Source organism: Molothrus ater, chromosome 12, assembly GCF_012460135.2.
Source record: "Molothrus ater isolate BHLD 08-10-18 breed brown headed cowbird chromosome 12, BPBGC_Mater_1.1, whole genome shotgun sequence".
In the NCBI taxonomy this organism is placed as follows: Eukaryota; Metazoa; Chordata; class Aves; order Passeriformes; family Icteridae; genus Molothrus; species Molothrus ater.
The window spans coordinates 14,586,083-14,604,637 of record NC_050489.2 but is presented as its reverse complement, the minus strand read 5'-3'; the positions used below and the strand labels follow the sequence as shown (position 1 = coordinate 14,604,637).

At 51.7% G+C, this 18,555-nt stretch overlaps 1 protein-coding gene across 3 annotated transcripts in view; it reads left to right on the top strand.

Moving 5' to 3' along the window:
• The window catches only part of CPNE2 (copine 2), a 47,068-nt gene extending 29,195 nt beyond the window's left edge, over window positions 1-17,873 (top strand). For all 3 annotated transcript variants that reach the window (XM_036390062.2, XM_036390063.2, XM_054516111.1), the window contains 10 exons: window positions 1,555-1,644; window positions 1,846-1,944; window positions 2,733-2,819; window positions 2,976-3,035; window positions 5,345-5,478; window positions 6,144-6,198; window positions 10,442-10,493; window positions 11,415-11,548; window positions 15,167-15,403; window positions 17,274-17,873. In XM_036390062.2, coding sequence (XP_036245955.1) covers window positions 1,555-1,644; window positions 1,846-1,944; window positions 2,733-2,819; window positions 2,976-3,035; window positions 5,345-5,478; window positions 6,144-6,198; window positions 10,442-10,493; window positions 11,415-11,548; window positions 15,167-15,403; window positions 17,274-17,381 — 1,056 coding nt within the window. In that variant the 3' untranslated portion in view covers window positions 17,382-17,873. The remainder of the gene's footprint in view (window positions 1-1,554; window positions 1,645-1,845; window positions 1,945-2,732; window positions 2,820-2,975; window positions 3,036-5,344; window positions 5,479-6,143; window positions 6,199-10,441; window positions 10,494-11,414; window positions 11,549-15,166; window positions 15,404-17,273) is intronic.
• The last annotated feature ends 682 nt before the right edge of the window (window positions 17,874-18,555 follow it).

Genomic DNA, 18,555 nt, shown 5'->3' with positions numbered 1-18,555 from the left:
CATACATCCAGCTGCCCTGAGAGGGGTACCATGGTAGGTGACCCATCCCTGGAAGAGTCCAAGGCCAGGTTGGATGGGTTTGGAAGCATCCTGGTCTAGTGAAAGGTGTCCCTGCCCATGGTGGGGGACTGGAACTGGATGATCTTCAAGGCCCCTTCCAACCCAAACCATTCTATGGTACTGTGACCATCTTTGTGCTTTGAGGCTGGATATGAAGAAATAAAATTCTCCATTCCTGCAGCTTCCAGTGCAGGAATAGACCCAGCTTTCAGTGTGATGCTGGCATTTCCCCTGCCCCAGCAGACAGGGCAGGTGTGACAGGGCAGGTGTGACAGGGCAGGAGGGATGCTCTGCTGCAGCTTGTTGTCCAAGCACAGATGTGAATGAAGGCTCAGCTGGAACTCTGGATCCTGCCCCACCCACCCTGGTGACCAGGCAGCATTTTGGGATGTGTGGGCACCCCCTGCTCTCCTAGGCTCCTGGAGGAGGTGTTTAGGTGTTTACAAATTCAGCTGAGCTGTTCCTGCCGTGTCAGGGTTTCCCCCACTCTCAGGAAGAGCCTGGCTCTCAAACAGGATCCCAGGTGCTGTGCAGCTGTTTGCCCACAGCAGCAGCAGCCATGGATCTCTTCCTCCCTGCTCTGTGCAGTGACTGTCCCAGCTGCAGAGATCCAAGGTCCTTCACACCAGAATCCCCCCTGGTTGCCTCGCACAGAAAAGGGTTAATTTGCTGCCTTGCACAGAAAAGGGTTAATTTGCTGCCTCAAACAGAAAAGGGTTAATTTGCTGCCTGTGCCTGACTTTCTGAACATCCCTGCGAATCTCTCTTTGTAAGCACCACACCTTTGTGAAAAGGGATCTTTGCCTGCCCTGCAGGCACCTCTGATGTTCACAGCATGTGCCTGGAGCCCGCTCCAGTTTGCTCAGGTTTCTACTAAGCAATTGCATTCTCTCAGGAAATGTCAAAAAGCATCAATTAATATTTCTCCAGCCCAGGCAGCAGATGTTACACAGATGAGACAAGAGAGCTTAATGTGCCCCGGGCTGATTTGGCTTTCCAAGGCTGCTTGCAGCATCTTGCTGCTCCATCTTCTCAGTGGTCAGAGCCCAGATGGATTCAGGCTGTGTTTGGGTGCTGGGGGGCTCTAAGCAATGAGCAGGGGGCAAGCAGAGGATGCAGAGGGCAGAAATGGCAGCTGCTGGCCTGGGGGTTGTGCAGTGAGTGGCTGTGCCCGTGCTCAGGCATTGCTGTGCCCGTGCTGCCCAGTGTGCCACAGCTGTTCTCTCAGGCAGATTTCCTTAATTGCTCCCATGGGTGGATCAATCACCCAGCACAATGAAAACAAACCTGGTTTAACTCACACCTGCTGCAGCCTGAGACCAGCACATCTGCTGTGTCTCAATTATGGAGGCAGGAGAGAGCTGGGACAGCTTGCCTGGCCTTGTCCACCAAGAGCTGCTTCAGGGTCACTCTTGGAGATGTGTCCCTGCTTTGTCCTGATCTGTACCTGTGGCTGTGCCCATGGTGACAGCATTCCTGTGCTCCCCCCTGCAGGTGATCAAATACACTCTGGACCCTGTCTGGAAGCCATTCACTGTGCCTTTGGTGTCACTGTGTGATGGAGAGATGGAGAAGATGATAAAGGTAGTGGGGAGCCCCCTGTGGGGATCAGCCTCTGGGATTGACTCTCAAACATCTGAATCCCCATGGCTGCCTTATTAACAAACCCCAAAGCAACAAAAAATTCCTTGTTTGGGGTCTCCAGCAGGAGAGGCTGGGGACTCCAGCAGCTCTGGCAGGAGGTGGTTGCTGTTCCTGAGGCTGGTTGTGCTCCTTCCACCCCAGGTGGTGTGCTATGACTACGACAGCGATGGGGGACACGACTTCATCGGGGAGTTCCAGACCTCGGTAGCCAGGCTGTGTGAAGCCCAAGATGCCTCTCCTGTAAGTGCTGACATGCTTCTGGGGAAGAATGAGGAAGAATGAGGAAGGGGCTCCTCAGGGTTGATGGTAGACTTTGGTTCTTGCACCCTCAATCTGTGCTCAGGGGAAGCCAAGTCCAAGTTCCTTTCTCCTTCCACCCACACCATGAGTGACCCAGGCTATGGCTGTAGCTGAAACATCTGAGCTGGGGAGAGCTGAGGCAGGCTTTGCTGAAAGTCAGGCTCTGCTGGGTGTCTGAAGCAGCACCCCTGATTTGGAGGTGCCCTGTGGTTTGTGGGGCAGAAGGGCAGGTGTGAATTGCTGCTGGGGCTGCATCTGCAGCAGGGGCAGCCTGGTCCCCAGGAGTGCAGCTCAACACCAGCTTTGTGCCCAAGATGTCCTCATTTTGCCCTGAAGTGCTGGCCAAGATCCTTGGCAGATGCCTCCTGGTTGAAGGGGTGCTGTGAAGACCCCTGGATAGCAGAGCTTTGCACTGCTGTCTCACCAGGATTGCAGGCCAGGAGATCTTGGCCAAGGCATGGAGAGGTGTGAAACAGCATGTGTGGTGCATTGAGTCTTCTGCCTGGGGAAACTGAGGCACAAAGGCATGAAAGTGCCCTGTCTAGGACTGCACAAGGTGGTGGTGCCAGAGGCAGGCATTGAGCCCATTTTTCCTCTGGATTTGCAACCCATAGCCTGGCAATAAAATCTTCCTCCTCAGCCCCCAGGACGTGCTGCTGGTGGCATCTGCAGCCACGGGGCACAGCCCAGCACTGCTCTCACACCAGGGCCTGTCTCGTGTGTTACAGCTTGAGCTGGAGTGCATTAACCCCAAAAAACAAAAGAAGAAAAAGAATTACAAGAACTCTGGGATCATCATTGTCAAGTCCTGCAAGGTGAGTATGTTACCGAGATGTTTCCTTCAGCCCTGACTGAGCTTCTCCAGCTCCCCCCATCCCTTATCCTCTGCCTCCCTTGTGTTTCCAAGGGCCTGCATAGCCTGAATAATGATGACAATTGCTAAAACGCTGCTTTTTTGGTTTTTCTTTCAGATAACCAGAGATTTCTCCTTCCTGGACTACATCCTGGGAGGCTGCCAACTGATGTTCACTGTAAGGACTTTTGCTTCTCTTTGCCCAGTAGTAGTAACACCTATGTGATGGGCAGAACTGGGGAGTGAGGTTCAGTGTGAGATTTGGCACCAGCTTGGGGTGACAGGAGCTGCCCATTTTGCTGTTAAACCATGTGGGTTTGGGGATTCTGGGGATGCTGAGGTACATCCAGTAGCATGGAGGGAGCTGGCTGGACTTTGGCTGAATGCTAGACTTTCAAAAAGACCCTCTGACCCTTCACAAAGTGTCACCAACTTCCCTCCCTATTTCAAGCTTTAACCACCCTCATTTTCTTTATGGCAGCTCTCCTTATTCTGAACCCAGATGGGAGGCTTTGGGATGTTATAGAGATGGTTTTCTGCATTTTTACTGGCATTTCCACCTTTTTTCAAGCTGGACCACAGCTTGTCAGGAGTAAATAAGCAAGAACATGGCAATCCTGAGTGAAACCACCACAATGCAGAAGTGGGCTTCTCAATTTCTGCAAACTTTCCTGGTGCAGTACCCAGAGAGCTGCAGGCACTCGCAGTTAGATCAGTTTGTATTTTGTTGTTTTTTCTGAAAACACGATGGGGGAAGAGTAGGAGGAGGAGGAAGAGTTGCCATAGGAACAGCAATGATTGGGAGAGCTTTTTGTGTGCTGCTCTGCCTCTGTGTGCTTTGGTCTGGGTGCTGGAGAGTGAATAGAAGAGAAAATCAGTGAATTTATTGGTAGTACAGAGCCCTTGTGTGAATTAGGTTTGAATGCAGAAATTTTCCCCCCATCTAAAGATCTGCTGGTTATTGGAGGGCTCCTCCTCCTCCCAAGGCATCTTTGGTCCAAAGGGTGTGTTTCCAGAGGGAACACTGCAGAAACACCTGAGCTGGCAGGAGGATGCTGCACACACCCCCTGCAATTTGGAAAGGCCACTGGTGCCCTCCCCACCGAGGGAGAGGAGGGCTGAGGCCAAAGAAAAGGGGTTTGGGCTCAGCTGTGTGCCCTGTGTTGAAAGCAGAGCAGCTGTGTCCCTCCCAGACCCAGTGCCTGAGTCTTGCTGCTCTTGATGGCACTCCTTGCACCAGCAGGGCCCCTGCCTGTCTCACTCCACCCCACGCCATGCCTCAGTTTCCCTCTTGCTCTCTGGCCATGGTGGCTTGGCCAGAACTTGTGCAGGGGTGTTCCAGAGGTGAACCACAGGTTTGGTGAGGCTGTACAGTTGTTTTATAAAGAAGTTAGGTGTTCATGGAACCATAGGGTGGTTTGGGTTGGAAGGGACCTTCAAAGATCATCTCGTTCCGCCCCCCTGCCATGGACCAGCTTGCCCAGGGCTTTGTCCAACCTGCCCTTAAGCACTTCCAGGGATGGGGAAGCCACAGCTTCTCTGCACAACTTGTGCCTCACCACCCTCATTGTGCAACATTTCTCCCTTATCTCCAATCCAAACCCACACCCTAGCAAGTTTAAAACATGTTCCCTTGTCCTGCCGTGCCCTTTTTCCAGCCACCCTGGCACAGGGTGGTGGCACCTCCTGGCCTGTGATGTCCGCTTGCCCCAGCCAGGCCAAGGTCCCTTCTCAAGCAAACTGCCATTTGTCCTCCCCCATTATAGATACAGAGCAAAATCCCTGAGCTCGATTTAGGCAGTGGAGTTATTTTGGGTTTTGCCTCTTTGCAAAGCAAACCAGTCGAGTGCAGTCACGCTGCCTGTTTGCCTTGTCCCAGCTCTTCCTTCCCAGTCACATCAGATTGGGTTGCTCAGCATCTCTCCTCTCCTGGCCAGATTTATCTGGGTCTGAGATAGGCATTTCTACAAATGCCTTTAAATAGAAAGCCTAATTTAGTGCCTTCCTGACAGAGTCCCCTGAGAGCTCAGCATATATTGGTCCCTGGGGAAGCCTGGTGAAGAGCTGGTCTTCCTGCCTGCAGGGAAAGGTCTGCTCAGGGCTGTGATGCTTTGGTCAAAGACCTTGAGATCCAGATACCCAGGTGGCCCTGGCTGCCCTGGTGGCCCTGGGGCTACTCAGTTCCTGTGCATCTGGGAGATGGGCAGTGAGAACCCTCAGCTGGAGGAGGTGGTGGCTTGCTCCAGGACTAGGGGCTGCTTGGGGACACCTTGTGTGATGCTCATTGGTGGAAACTGGAGGGGAAAGAGTGAATGACTTTGCCTAATGTAGTATTTAATCAGCTTTTTGCAAGAAATGGATTTTGTTAAACTTTTTCCAAAGTTTGAGGTTTGAGGGAACTGTGTGTGTGCCTCACAGCAGTGGAGGATTGGTCTCTGGTGGCATTTGCTAACAGAGGTTGGGTTTATGCTCTCTCTTGTCCTCCAGGTTGGGATTGACTTCACAGCTTCCAATGGGAACCCCCAGGAGCCCTCCTCTTTGCACTACATCAACCCCCTGGGGACAAACGAGTACTTGTCAGCCATCTGGGCTGTGGGCCAGATCATCCAGGACTATGACTCGTAAGCACCGTGCCCTTCTGCCACCACCCCTGTTTGCAGATGTTTCCCTGGCTTCCCAAGAGGCTTCTGGGATGCATCTGCCTTGATCTAGGGCTAAGTAATACCCTAAGGATGTTATTTACCATAAACATCAGGATGCAGGAGGAGAGGGTTGGGATAGGCTTTCTCCTCTCCCCCCATTGCTGCTGTGGAGGGGAAGGATGTTAGCAGAGGTGGAACATCCTGGGGGAAGGTGTCCTCAGCTTGCTGTTGTTTACTGTCAGAGCTGTGACCCCAGACTGCCTCATTCCTCAGACATCCTGAGGAGTGGAGAAAATATAGAAAAAATATCATCTCAGACATTGATAGAGAAAACAAAGCAGGAGTCTGTTGCTTTCACTGTGATGGCTCTTGTGACCAAAATGGATTGCTCACTTTTTAAAATCTCCAGGGTTACATGCCTGCAAGAGACGTGTGTGTTCGGGCAAGAGGATGCTCCTGGTCTCTGTGGGAAACAGAGCAAAGCTGGACTTCCTTTTCTCTAAAGATCAAATCCAAGGGGGAATATCTGTTCTCTCTTAAGAATGTTTATCTCCCATTGAAAAGCACTGCATGTTTTGGGAGAAGCTGTGCAAGCCTGCTTTGTGTGTGTCAGTACACCCATATGTTTTCCTCCTTCTCTTTAGGGACAAGATGTTTCCTGCTCTGGGATTCGGCGCCCAGCTCCCGCCAGACTGGAAGGTGAAGTGCTGCAGCCACCTGAGTGTTTGAGATGGGTTTGTCCTGAAATTGCCTTGGCAGGAGCAGAACTGCCAGGGCTTGGTCAGGGAAAAGCTGCAGGGGAGAGGGGGAAAGGGCAGGTGTGGAATCTCAGCCGGTGGGATGTGTCAGTGTGGGTGGGCAGCAAGGCAGGGATGGGGCACAGGCAGCCCGTTCCTTCATTCTGCACTGGCATGAAAGCAGCAGCTCCCTGGCATTAATAGGCAGAGCCAGGCATTGATTCATTTTCCTGGCAGAAGGCAGGAACAATTCTGGGGAAGGGAAAAGGCCTCTGGATGAATGTGTCAGACAGCAGCTAAGTCTGGAAGGGGGCTGGGAGCTAGGGAGCCTTGATTTGATGCTGCACAGGCAGAGCCTGCAAGGACTGAAGCACAGGAGCTTTCCCAAAAATCCACCTTGATCTTTGGTTAGGATTAGACACTGGTCCTACAAGGACTGAGCTGCACATCCTGCTCTTCTGGAGGGCAGGGAATGGGGCTGTTCCTGCAGCCTGGCTGGCAGATGGGGAGCATCTTCTCAGGGCTGAGACAATGTGCTGGGACACCACCATCATTAATTACTGGCTGGCTCTTCTGGCTGCTCTTTGCTCACGCCCTTCGTGTGCATTTTCTTTCTGCTCACAGCTTTTGAGGCGTTCCCAGCTTCAGGCTGGGGTTGGATCTCAGCGAGCCCTTTGTGTTCTGTGGGAGGGGAGCTGTGCTCTGGGCTGAGCACAGCAGGGCATGTAAGTCATGAGCAGCTGGGAGCTGGGCTGGGAAGCTCATCCCTGCCAGCCCTCGTGGCTGGGGATGTCCTGCCTGCTCCGGCTTTGTGCTTTTCCCTGCCCTCCCAGCAGCCAGAATTTGTATGACTCAAGTGGGAGCTCTTGCTGTTTGCCAGCCACAGAAGGAGATCCCTCCATGTGCACTTTGGAGCTGATTCATCCTCCTTGGCCTCCAAATGTCTCTGGTCTGTCACTTTATCACTTTTGTTGGGAAAATCTAGGTAAGCATCTTCCAAGGTCTTCAGAGCCAGCTGCTGCCAGAGATTCATTACTTGGGGAGAAAAATGGGAATGGCAAATGCAGTAGGCATGGAAAGGGCGCAGCAGCTCAGGATTGTCACAGAGAGCATCCTGTTGTGCTGCCCATGTGTGTGAGTCAGTGCGCACAGGAAGGGCATTGCTGGGCTGGAAACAGCCCTTCTGCAAGACTGGAGGTGGATATTGGGTTGAGGATGAGGGCTGGGGGCTCTGCACATGCCTCCTGTGGGCCAGGAGATGCTCTGGAAAAGCTACCAGAAAAAATACCTTGTTTTTCCCCAGAATGATCTCTAAGCCCAAATAAGCCCCAGTGGGGAGCAGCTTCTTCCTCCCCAGGTGCTTGGGCCATGCCTACAGGTCACCCATGACCCATCAGTTGTCTCATGTTATCAGTGGGGCCATCCCTGGTGCATCTCCCTGCACCACTCCAGCTTGGGGCTTCCTCTCTGCCCAGCTCTCTCTAAGCATCACTGGCTCCACTCACTCATTAATGATTTTTTGGCTGTCAAGGCTCATTGGGTAATTTCAAAGCCAAAGCAGCAGCCCTGTGTGGCAGTGGACAGAAATCAGAGACCCATGGACCCAAGTAAAGATTGCCAAGAGATACAAGAGGTATAAATGGTGCTCTGTGCTCCCGTTGCCATGGCTCCCCCAACGCTTCTCCGGCGCCCGTCGGAGCGAGATGTTTCACACACAAAAGTCGCGTTGGAAATGTCAAAGAACATCTTGCGGTGTAACAGCTCTGTGGAGAGCCTCGAGTGCTTTCCTGGTAGGGAACAGCAGAGGGGAGCAGATGGGTTGTGCTTTCTGGGGGACGAGCAAAGGCAAAGCAGCAGCAGAGAGGGCGATTCTCAATGTTGGTGCCACACCGGTCACCTGGGTTTGTTTGGGAGATGGGATCAGCTGAAGGAAGGTTGTGGCTTGACTGATGTGAAACCTCCAAGGCCTTCCATCCTTTTGCCATATATATATATATGTATAGGCAAACTGAGTCATGGCAGTGATGGGATTCCTTCTGGACGTGGCAGAGAACCCTCTGTGAGGTTGTTCTTACCCTTTGGGATGGTTCAAAAGTTTCTCCCTGTGAGTTACTGGGGAATGGGATAGCTGTAGGTGCTCCATGTACATTTAGCTGGACTCCACAGAAACTGTTTTCAAAGTACAAGCTGAATAGGGAATGACATCCTTTCTTTTAAGTTTTTTTGTTGTTTTGAAGCCCTCCTGTTGATTTTTTTAGGAGATATGTATATGTAGATATATATTTTTATATATGTAAAATTCATAAAAACTCTAGAGGAGGTTTTGCAACACTTCTGCCACGTAGGGGTTCTGCTCTGTAGACAGTGAGGAACACAGCTTGAAACCATTTCATTGCTTCTTAAAAGAAGGAGAAACCCCTCTTTTGCAGAGCAAAACATGGAAATATTTCTGCCTGCCTTGTCTATAAATACTCATGACAGAATTTTGAACATCTTCAAAAAAAAAAAAAAAAGCAAGCCCATTCACAACCACAAGTCAACTGAATTACTGAATTTGGGTGTATTGCCCAAAATCAAGGCTTCTGTGAGAAGGGGTGTATGCAAAACACAGCTATATATTCAGCTTGTCTCTACCCTGGTGGCTGTGGGTGCTCCTGGTGGTGCTCTGCAGGCCTGGGGAGACCTGAGCAGGCTGTGGCCGGTCACCAGTCAGGCAGCCCATCAGCTTTGCAGTATGGGGAAGGCTTTTGGTTGACTTTACTTTTGTTTGGTTGCTGTTTCCCACCCCACAGCCTCTTGTAACAACAGTTTCTGCTGCTTTGGACACAATGCCCAGCATAATTGGAAAGTCTGAATCAGACGCGTGTTGCGTTCGCAGCCTCGGGCGGGCTCTGCCTTCAGACGGCTCTGGGGGACACTCGTTTCTGCCAGCATTGGGAATTTGTGTGTCCCAAAGCAATTCCCTTGCTGGAAAGCTCAGCAATCCTCCACCCTTCCGAGAGGGAGACAATATCCTTGTTTTGTAACACTGGCACAAACACGGTGGGAGCTTTTTGTTGCAGAGTCCTTGAGCTGGTGGCCTGAAGGCCCAAATCACCCCTTCAACTTTCAGAGGTGCTGGGAGAGGCAGTTGCACATCCTTGATGCTCCTGAGAGTCTGTTTGCTTCTTAGAGTGCCTAAATTGCTGGGAGCAGAGTGAGGAATGTGTAACCCCACATATCTGGTGGCTATTGACCCACACAAGCACTATAAAGGTTCATACTGGAAGCCAGGAGCCCACTCCTGCAGCTGGGCTGCTCAGCTTTCTGTGCTGGCTGAGACAGGCTCAAAGCAACTGCTGTCCAGTGCATCAGCCAGGGATCAAGGTGTAGGGCTCTCTGCTCTTGCCACAAGACCTTTTTGCAAAACCATCTCCCTCTGAAAGCTTGAAAGGAGGTGGTGGGAAAGCCAAAGGGTCTTGGATGTGCTGTGGTGGAAGGACGGGTTCATAGGCAATGAAAACCAGCTCAGGTCGTGCTGGGACTTGCTGTCCATCACACCCAAGCTTTCACATCACCTCTCCCACGCTGCCTTTCACCCTCATGCTGACCCAGAGGATGAAGTTAATCAGCTGCTGGTTTGCCATTGTACCTGACATGCCAGACCAGGTCTTCAGCACAGCTCACTCTGTGTCTTCTTATCTCCTGCTGCTTTATCCTCGTGCAGAGAGGTGGGGAATGGAGATGCTGCCAGGACTGGCACTCCCTGTCGCGAGTTTGAGTTTTCTTTCTTTAAAACCTGCAGCAGGATGAAGTAATTTCTCCTAGTGACTGGTGAGATGGCACAGCTGACTGAGAGCATCCCTGCTGCCTGCTTCCCCTCTGGGCAGCCAGCAGGAAGCCACGTGGACAGACCTGCTGTGATAACTGTGGGAGAATGTCTGGTGTGATAATTTCAGGAGGCTCCGTGATGGGGGCACTGGAGAACTGGTTCATCCTCAAGTGCTGCTCAGCCCTGACTGTGTTTGTGTTTGCTGTTTGGGTAGCAGAGGGCTGGGAAGTGTCACTAACCCAGCAGTTATGTGGACCATAACTCTGTGACCACCTGGTTCTGCTCCAGGGGAGCATCACACTTAAACCAGCCCTGCAGCATCAGCTGAACTGTTAGTGAGCTGCCTGCCCTGCACTGGCCCTCCAAATTAACTTGGGTCTTTTCTTCTCCACAGGTATCCCATGAGTTTGCCATTAACTTCAATCCCAGGAATCCATTCTGTTCAGGTAAGCATCTGCCAGGCCTTTAGGACTCCTTAGATGCCTTCAATGCCTTCTGTCCTTCCTCTGCATTTCTTCAGTAACTCCTTCATCCCTGGTTGTGTTCAAGGCCAGGTTGGATGGGGCCCTGAGCAACCTGATCTGGTGGGTGGCATCACCACCCATGCCAGCGTGGTTGGCACTAGATCATCTCTAAGATCCCTTCCAACCTGAATCATTCCATGATTCTGTGATCATGGGGGTTTTTCAAGGCATGTTCAGAGACAGATATGAACAGTGAAGCAGAGCACATGCTAAAGGCACACTCAGAGGAAATCACAGAAAATTTGGGGGTGTGTAGGAAGGCCCAGGGTAAGATGCAGCTGGATTCAGACTGTGTAAAATCCGCCTTCGCTCTGCTGTCTGGTGTGTCCTACCAGCCGTCTGCTCCCCCTGCAAGGCTGCAAGAAACACAAGGCCTGCTTAGCAGATGGGGAATTCAGACTCAATGCTCCATTTAGCAGCTGATAGCTGCTCACAGAGATGGCTGAAGGACTGCTCAAATCCTAAGTAGTAAGGGCTACTATCTATACTAGGGCTACTGCGGACCCTCTATCTCTTTTTTGGTTATGTTCAGAGACCAGGAGTTGCTTTTCTTTTTGCTCCTCCTCCTTGGCTGATTCTGAGATTTTTTCACAATCCCAAGGAATGCTTTCATTGACTGTGAGTCCCACGAGGGTTTCCCTACCACAGAAGGTCTGAGGACCCACTACAAAGTGACTGAAGAGCAAAGCTTGGATATTCAGAAATTTGGGATGAGTCGGGCAGGAAGTGGGGGAAATGGATCTGACTTCAGCTCCATTTCCAGAGCTAATGATTCCTGGTTGGGCTTGCTGTGGTCCTGAGTTGTGTCACTCTGTAATGCCTGTTTCTCTGCTTTCCCTGAAGGTGTGGAGGGCATTGTCCAAGCATACTCTGCCTGCCTGCCCCACATCCGCTTCTACGGCCCCACCAACTTCTCGCCCATCATCAACCACGTGGCTCGTTTTGCAGCTCAAGCCACCCAACAGGAAACTGCATCTGTAAGTCCATGAGATTCCATGATCTGGTGGCTCTGGGCAGGGGAACACAAAGCCTGAGCTGGGTTTCATGTCTCTCCCTTGTCTGTGGGTCCAGCCTTGCCAGTGGTGACCAAGGTGTGCTCTTAGGGGTGTGATGAGCAGCTGAAGTCTGCAAGATAGAGCTCCCTTGGGTCCCTGTGGCAGCAGGCTGCCCATGGAGGATGGCAGATCTGGCCCCTGGATTTTGATGGCCAAAACAGCTCAGCTTGGGCATCAGCAGTTGCATGGCAGGAGGTGTTGGGGTAAAAGCTTCCCTGATTCCTGCCTGGAGCAAAGCAGGATCACACTTAATACCTATTCCCACAAGGACCTTTTCCAGCCTTGCTGTGAGTGCTGTTGCTCTTCCCAGCTCCAGGCATAAGGAAATACTGAATGTGGTTTAATTCAGCACAGATCCAGGTCTCTCCTCATTTTTTCGTTTTCTGTGTCGCTGTCAGTGGGGGAGGGAGAGCCCACGGGCTCAGCACTGAGCAGAGGCACTAATCATATGCAAATTGCACCCCTCTGCTGGCACTAATAGTTTAATCAAGGGAGATTTTAAATAATGGGCACTAATAGTGCCGTCAGAGGCAAGCCTGGCTTGGCTCAGGTGGTTTTTTGGCAGCACAAAGCGTTATTGATGAGGGATCTCACTCCCCCAGGGTCTTCTCCTCTTCTATCCCCTCTTCAGCTCATGCATCAAAGCCACCCCTGGTGCTGAGTGGCTGCCTGAACCTGCCCTCCTCTTCCTCCCGCTCTCGCTTGCTCCCAGCATTTCAAATAAAACCAAAAATCCTCATAGTTTTTCCATAGCAACATAGATCACAAACACAGCCCTCAGCTCGTAAGGGATGGGAGACTAAAACATCCTGGGGCTGGGGGAGGGACAGAAGGGTGTTACACCATTTGGCTCTTGGGGAAGGATTAATAAGCTTTGGGGAATTAAAACTCACCTTTCCAGCAGGGTCCCTGCGTCCAAACCTCCCCTTTTCTCACCTCATGCTGTTCAGTGCTGCCTAATCCCTCCAAGTCCTGCAAACGGATTGGGAATCCTCCCAGAGCCCACATGGATGCAGAGATCAGCCATTTTAACAAGAAAGAGGAGAAAGGAGGCAGGTGCTGCTGGTTGGTGTGCAATGGACCCCCTAGCCTGGTCCCTGTGCACCAGCAGCTCTGATTGTGGCTTGGCAGAGGTGCCACCCTGGCTGAGTACTGCAGCTGGAGCCCGGAGGTGCCACCAGCACCCTTGTCCTGCTGTCATTTACTGACACCACCAAAACTGCCACTGCTCCTTGGGGAATCTCCCACTGATGCTCTCCAGCAGTGCCTCCTGGTCCCTTGCTTCATCACCCCAAGCAGCCCCTGGGCTTTGAGGCTGATTCCCAGCATCAGCTCTTACTTCTTTTGACCTCTGAAATATGTTGTGATAAACATTTGACAAGCTCTGCCTCCCCACCCCTTTCCCTGCATATTTTCCAGCATTTTTCTCAGATGCTGTTATGAATTTCACAGAAAAGAAGGGAACAAAGGGAAATAACCCTTTCCATGTTTCCAGGAGAGAAGCCAGGCAGGGAAAGGGAGAATCAGCTGAAAGTCATTATCAGCTGCTCCCCTCAAGGTTTCATACTCTTCCTCCCATACTGGTTCCCAGATGGGGTGAGGTCCAAGTCCAGCTTCCAGTTATGACCAGAGCAGGTCCTCTCCTGAAGTTCAGTCTTGTCCTCCAGACTCAGATGTTGCAGTCCTGCTCTGCAGACTTATGGTTCACCACGTTTTGCTCTCAAAAGTTCATATTTAGGTAAAAACTAAACCCTGGACTCTGCTGTGCAGGCAGGGTTAATGCATCGAAAGGGGCTGGAGTGGAGAAGGGTCTGGCTTGGCTCCTCACCCGTGTCCTCAGTTGTGTTTAAGCTCTACCCAGCCTTGTTAGTACTTGGAGTTTAGCACTGCAGATCATCAAGAGTGGATGAGGCTTAGGGAAGGTTTCAGGGGATGTGGGCTGGAGGAAGACCAGAAAAACAGGCTTGGGGCAGCACTCCTTCCTCTGCTTTTCCAGGATGCTGCACTAGCGGTTTTCAGAGGAAATGGAAAGAATGAGGAGAGGAACAAAGGCCTTTAATGCTCTTAAGTGCTTGTTTTCGTCATTTCTCCAGCACACGCAAGCTCTGTAATGTGCCAAAATTGAGCTATTACTTTCCTTGGAGACAGAGGAGATGGGATTTCAGGGGTCCACATGCTCCAGTTTGCTGAGCTGAGTCCAGCAGGACCGTCTGTCCATCTCTGTCCATCCTTCTCCAGCTCTGCAGGAGCAGCCCTTTCCCAAGGGAAGGGGAGCAGTTCCTAATGCTGCTGCTCTGTCGTCCCCCAGCTCGCTGATACCCTCTGCATCCCCCTCAGTGCCTCCCACAGCCATGGCTTTGTACAGGAGGTGGACAAGCCCTGAGCACTGTGGGATTGCCCCACAGCCTGGCAGTGCAATGCAGGAAATGCTTCCCATCAGAGCAGGGAGATGTTGATGGGAGCACCCCAAAAAACACCCCACTGTATGCGGGCAGAGGGAGATTTCATTTCCCAGCTGGGCTCATGTCCCAACCCTGAATTCCTCCTGGCCCTGACAGAGATCCTGTGCAGTTTGGAAGTTTATTTTGTGTTGCTTCATTAAGTACAGTAAGTCAGTAATTCAGAAAAATATTTTGGAGTGGGAGCTGGTTTGTTGTTTGTTCAAGATCTTTCAAAAACCATGGGTTTCTGGAATTTCTGGATTCTGGAATTTTGAATTTCTGGATTCTGCTGAAGGGCATGAAATGCCAGCTGACCTGGGAAATGGTGAAGCTCACCCCCAAACCCCAGGGGCCCTGCCACTCCTCGACATGTGTGAGCCCTGACTGCAGTGTGAGGGTGTATCTGGGGACTCTAGCTGGTCAGAGTGACTTCAAGATACGTCAGAAAGTCTTTTTTCTTAGCCTGGCGGTTGAAGGAGGAGCCAGAACTCCAGTTCTCGGTCTCAAGGTTGTTTATTGTTTCTTATCTATAAAATTCTTTCTCCTGCCCTGCCAAGGTCAGCTCAGCAGGACAGACAGAGGCACTCTGCCTGCCCCCGGGGTGGTGTTATCTTTTTATGCTAAAAACTACATGTACAGTATTTACAATTACTTTCCAATACCTATCATTTATGTTAGACAGTGAGCTTCTACTCTAAACCAATCTAAAAGTGCCAGCATCACAGCAGAAGATGGAGGCCAAGAAGAAGAAGAAGGAGAAAGGCTGGACACACTTAAATTCTTCCATCTTGCCTCCTGAACACCTATTCTTAAAACCTCAAAAATCGATTTTTCCCACTGTGACAAACTAATTGTTATTCTACTTAGACTTTTGTGGCTTGCAGATCCTCATATAAGGTTGGTAATTTGCTCCATGGGTCATACTCAAAACCACAGGCGTCCTGGGCTCTGTGCCAGGGTCTCTGAGCCCCCTGGTCTTGGCAATCCAGGACAGCCAGAGGGATTCTGAATTAGATATTAGATTTTATTCAGATGTCCTGAATTCTGACATCTGTACTGGCATCCCACTGGCTCTGACCCCGTGCCCTCCCCTCCGCAGCAATACTTCATCCTCCTCATCATCACGGACGGGGTGATCAGCGACATGGACGAGACGAGGCACGCCGTGGTGCAGGCGTCCAAGCTGCCCATGTCCATCATCATCGTGGGCGTGGGCAACGCTGACTTTGCAGCCATGGAGTTCCTGGACGGGGACAGCCGCGTGCTGCGCTCCCACACCGGCGAGGAGGCCGTGCGCGACATCGTGCAGTTCGTGCCCTTCCGCAACTTCCGCAACGTGAGTGGGGCTGGCAGGGAGGGATCCCGGGGAGATGGGCTGGCAGGGAGGATCCCAGGGAGATGGGCTGGCACGGAGGGATCCCAGGGAGATGGGCTGGCACGGAGGGATCCCAGGGAGATGGGCTGGCAGGGAGGATCCCAGGGGAGATGGGCTGGCAGGGACGGATCCCGGGGAGATGGGCTGGCAGGGAGGGATCCCAGGGAGATGGGCTGGCAGGGAGGGATCCCGGGGAGATGGGCTGGCACGGAGGGATCCCAGGGAGATGGGCTGGCACGGAGGGATCCCAGGGAGATGGGCTGGCAGGGAGGGATCCCGGGGAGATGGGCTGGTAGGGAGGGATCCCGGGGAGATGGGCTGGCAGGGAGGGATCCCGGGGAGATGGGCTGGCAGGGAGGGATCCCGGGGAGATGGGCTGGCACGGAGGGATCCCAGGGAGATGGGCTGGCACGGAGGGATCCCGGGGAGATGGGCTGGCACGGAGGGATCCCAGGGAGATGGGCTGGCAGGGAGGGATCCCAGGGAGATGGGCTGGCAGGGAGGGATCCCGGGGAGATGGGCTGGCAGGGAGGGATCCCAGGGAGATGGGCTGGCATGGAGGGATCCCAGGGAGATGGGCTGTCTACCTAATTAAGGTGTCCAGGGATCTACACTGGAGCACGGATACTCGCATGTATATACCTAACAAAAACTAACAGTAAGGTTAGGACTAAGTCAGCTGTCCTTGGGTGTGTGTGGCAGCCATCTTGACATCTTCAGTGTCATGCTTTTTATAAGCTACAAGAATGTAAAATTTGGTGGGTGATTGGTTGATGATTTATCATCATGGTTTGTATTTTTGTTTGGTTTTTTTGGGGGGGGGGTTAGTTCTGGGGTTAGTTCTGTGTTTGTTTGATGATGACAGTTGGTTATTGTTTTTGATACTAGGAGATATAGAGGAAGGTTAATTGAAAGTGTATTGATGACAAATGATTTGGATAATGTAGGGATATATGGTTTAATTATTTGACCCCAAAAAAATAAATGTCAAGATTAAAAAAATGGATGCGTAAAATGGAATTTTACGCAGACCTGGAAATTACCCTGCAAGTGGAACAGCCAAGGCAGAGGCAAGAGGTACCTGCCTGTCTTGCTCTGTCTTAGCCTCAGGGATGCTGTGGCATGGATCACATAAATCAGCACTGCAGGGAGGGTGACTGTGCTCTGTGGCTCTGTAATGGTTCCACCTGAGCATGCCATGTTTCTCCATGGTCAGACAGGTGGGAGCAGAAACCAGTGACTCAGAGCAGGATCTGGGTTCCTGCAGCAGAGTGTGGCAGCACTGGGCTCACGCCCCTTGCCACTGCCCTGTGCTGGTTATGGTGACTCCCACTCAGGCCTCATCCAGCACCCCTGATGTGCCACACGCCAAGGGCTTTGTGCTGAATTGTCCTGAGGAGGAGCCCCATGCCCCCTGATCCTCTGTAGGAAGGGGCAATGGTGGCACTGGCCCTGCACATCCCCTCTGTGGGATAAGTCCATTGCAATCATCCAGGGACAGCTGTGGGACAGAGGCTGTTGCTGGCACGGGTTTGATTGCCAAGGATGGAGCTTGTGCTTATCTTACCCTTCTCTGCAATTAATCAGTGTCTTTCTATTTCACCTCCTGCCACTCACACCTGTTTTTTCTGACCTACCCAGAAGGTTTTATTCCTGTGTACCAGTGAATTCTCTCCTGGAGGGAGGGTAGTATAGAATATAATAATCCCTGGTGTATAAAATGCTGGCTAGTGGGTATTAAATAAAATGCCAAGATCTGGAGCTGGGGCCAGCTCAGCCAGTGTCCCCTGTGGCTGTCCTAACACTGGTGTTGGTTCCCTTTGGCTCACAGGTCCCCAAGGAGACCCTGGCCAAAGCTGTGCTGGCAGAGCTGCCCCAGCAAGTGGTGCAGTACTTCAAGCACCAAAACCTGCCCCCCATCAACTCGGAGCCCGCGTAGAGCCGTGCCAGGCTGCACCCTCTGCATGCTGCCGAAGCCTGTTGGTCCTGCCAAAAGCACGTCCCACATGCTTTTAAGAGAAGAATACCCTCCCTGAAACACTTTGTACTTCTTAATTTAATTGCTAAGTTCTTAAGACGCATCCCAGCAAAGTGTCTGGATTCATTTTGTACAGTCCTGGCCCAAGGTAACACTAAGCAGCCAGGCCATGCCTTGGTCCTGCTCCGTTGAGTCACTTTTCAGTATTGAATGTACTTTGTATAATTTCAGTGGTAAAGAATACAATTTTTATGATCAAAACTTGCTTTTTCCAAGTAATGAAATGCTTAATATATTATCATTCAATGAACTGGTCGTTGTATAGTTCATGTATTTGTGTTGTACCTGTACACCTGTCAGGTTCTGTGTTCATTTTTATACTGTGTACATGTTATATTTGTTATACTCAGGTTAATAAAGAAACTTGGACATTTAAAACAAGAGTCTCCTGGATGGGAAGGTCTGAGAGTGGCTGTCAGCAGTGCTGGGTGTTTGGAGTCACCCTGACAGGGCCAGTCCTGATCCCGCAGTTGCTGTGCTGGCTGTGCCCAGGATCAGCCCCACACTGTCAATGGCAGCATCCCAGAGGGAGATTTAGTGAAGGTGGGTACCCTGGGGAAGGCAGGATGCCCTTAATGCCTGCCTGAGCTGAGTCTCTGTGCTGGGGAAAACCCTGGTGACCCCGCAACAAACCATCAAAGGGAGTTTCATGGTTCACTGCTGCTCCAACTCTAGAAAATTTTCCAAGTCTGAGTAACAAAAGCTGCCTGCTGCTTGGGAGAAGATGGGCTGGGTAATGAAATCCTGCTCTCCAGCAGCTCCTTTGAGCTGCTCATCAGCAATGTGCTAATTGCTGCTTTATGCTGCTCCTAACCAGATTAAGGTCTTTTGAAGCTGAGTGTGCTGCTGAATATCCGGCAGGGATCACCAGCCCTACTCCTCCAAACTCAAGTAGACTGACTTGAGTCTCCTCCCCATTAATGGAAGCTTTGAGGTGGGAGGTTGCTGTCCCTCTATAAAGCCTGCACAGGCGTGTGCTACTGCTTGTGCTCTCTGCCAGCAGCCTTGTGGCTGTCACTGCTGCCACCAGCACACAGAGGGCCCCGGGCTGTCCCACAGAGAGTTGGCTCCAAGC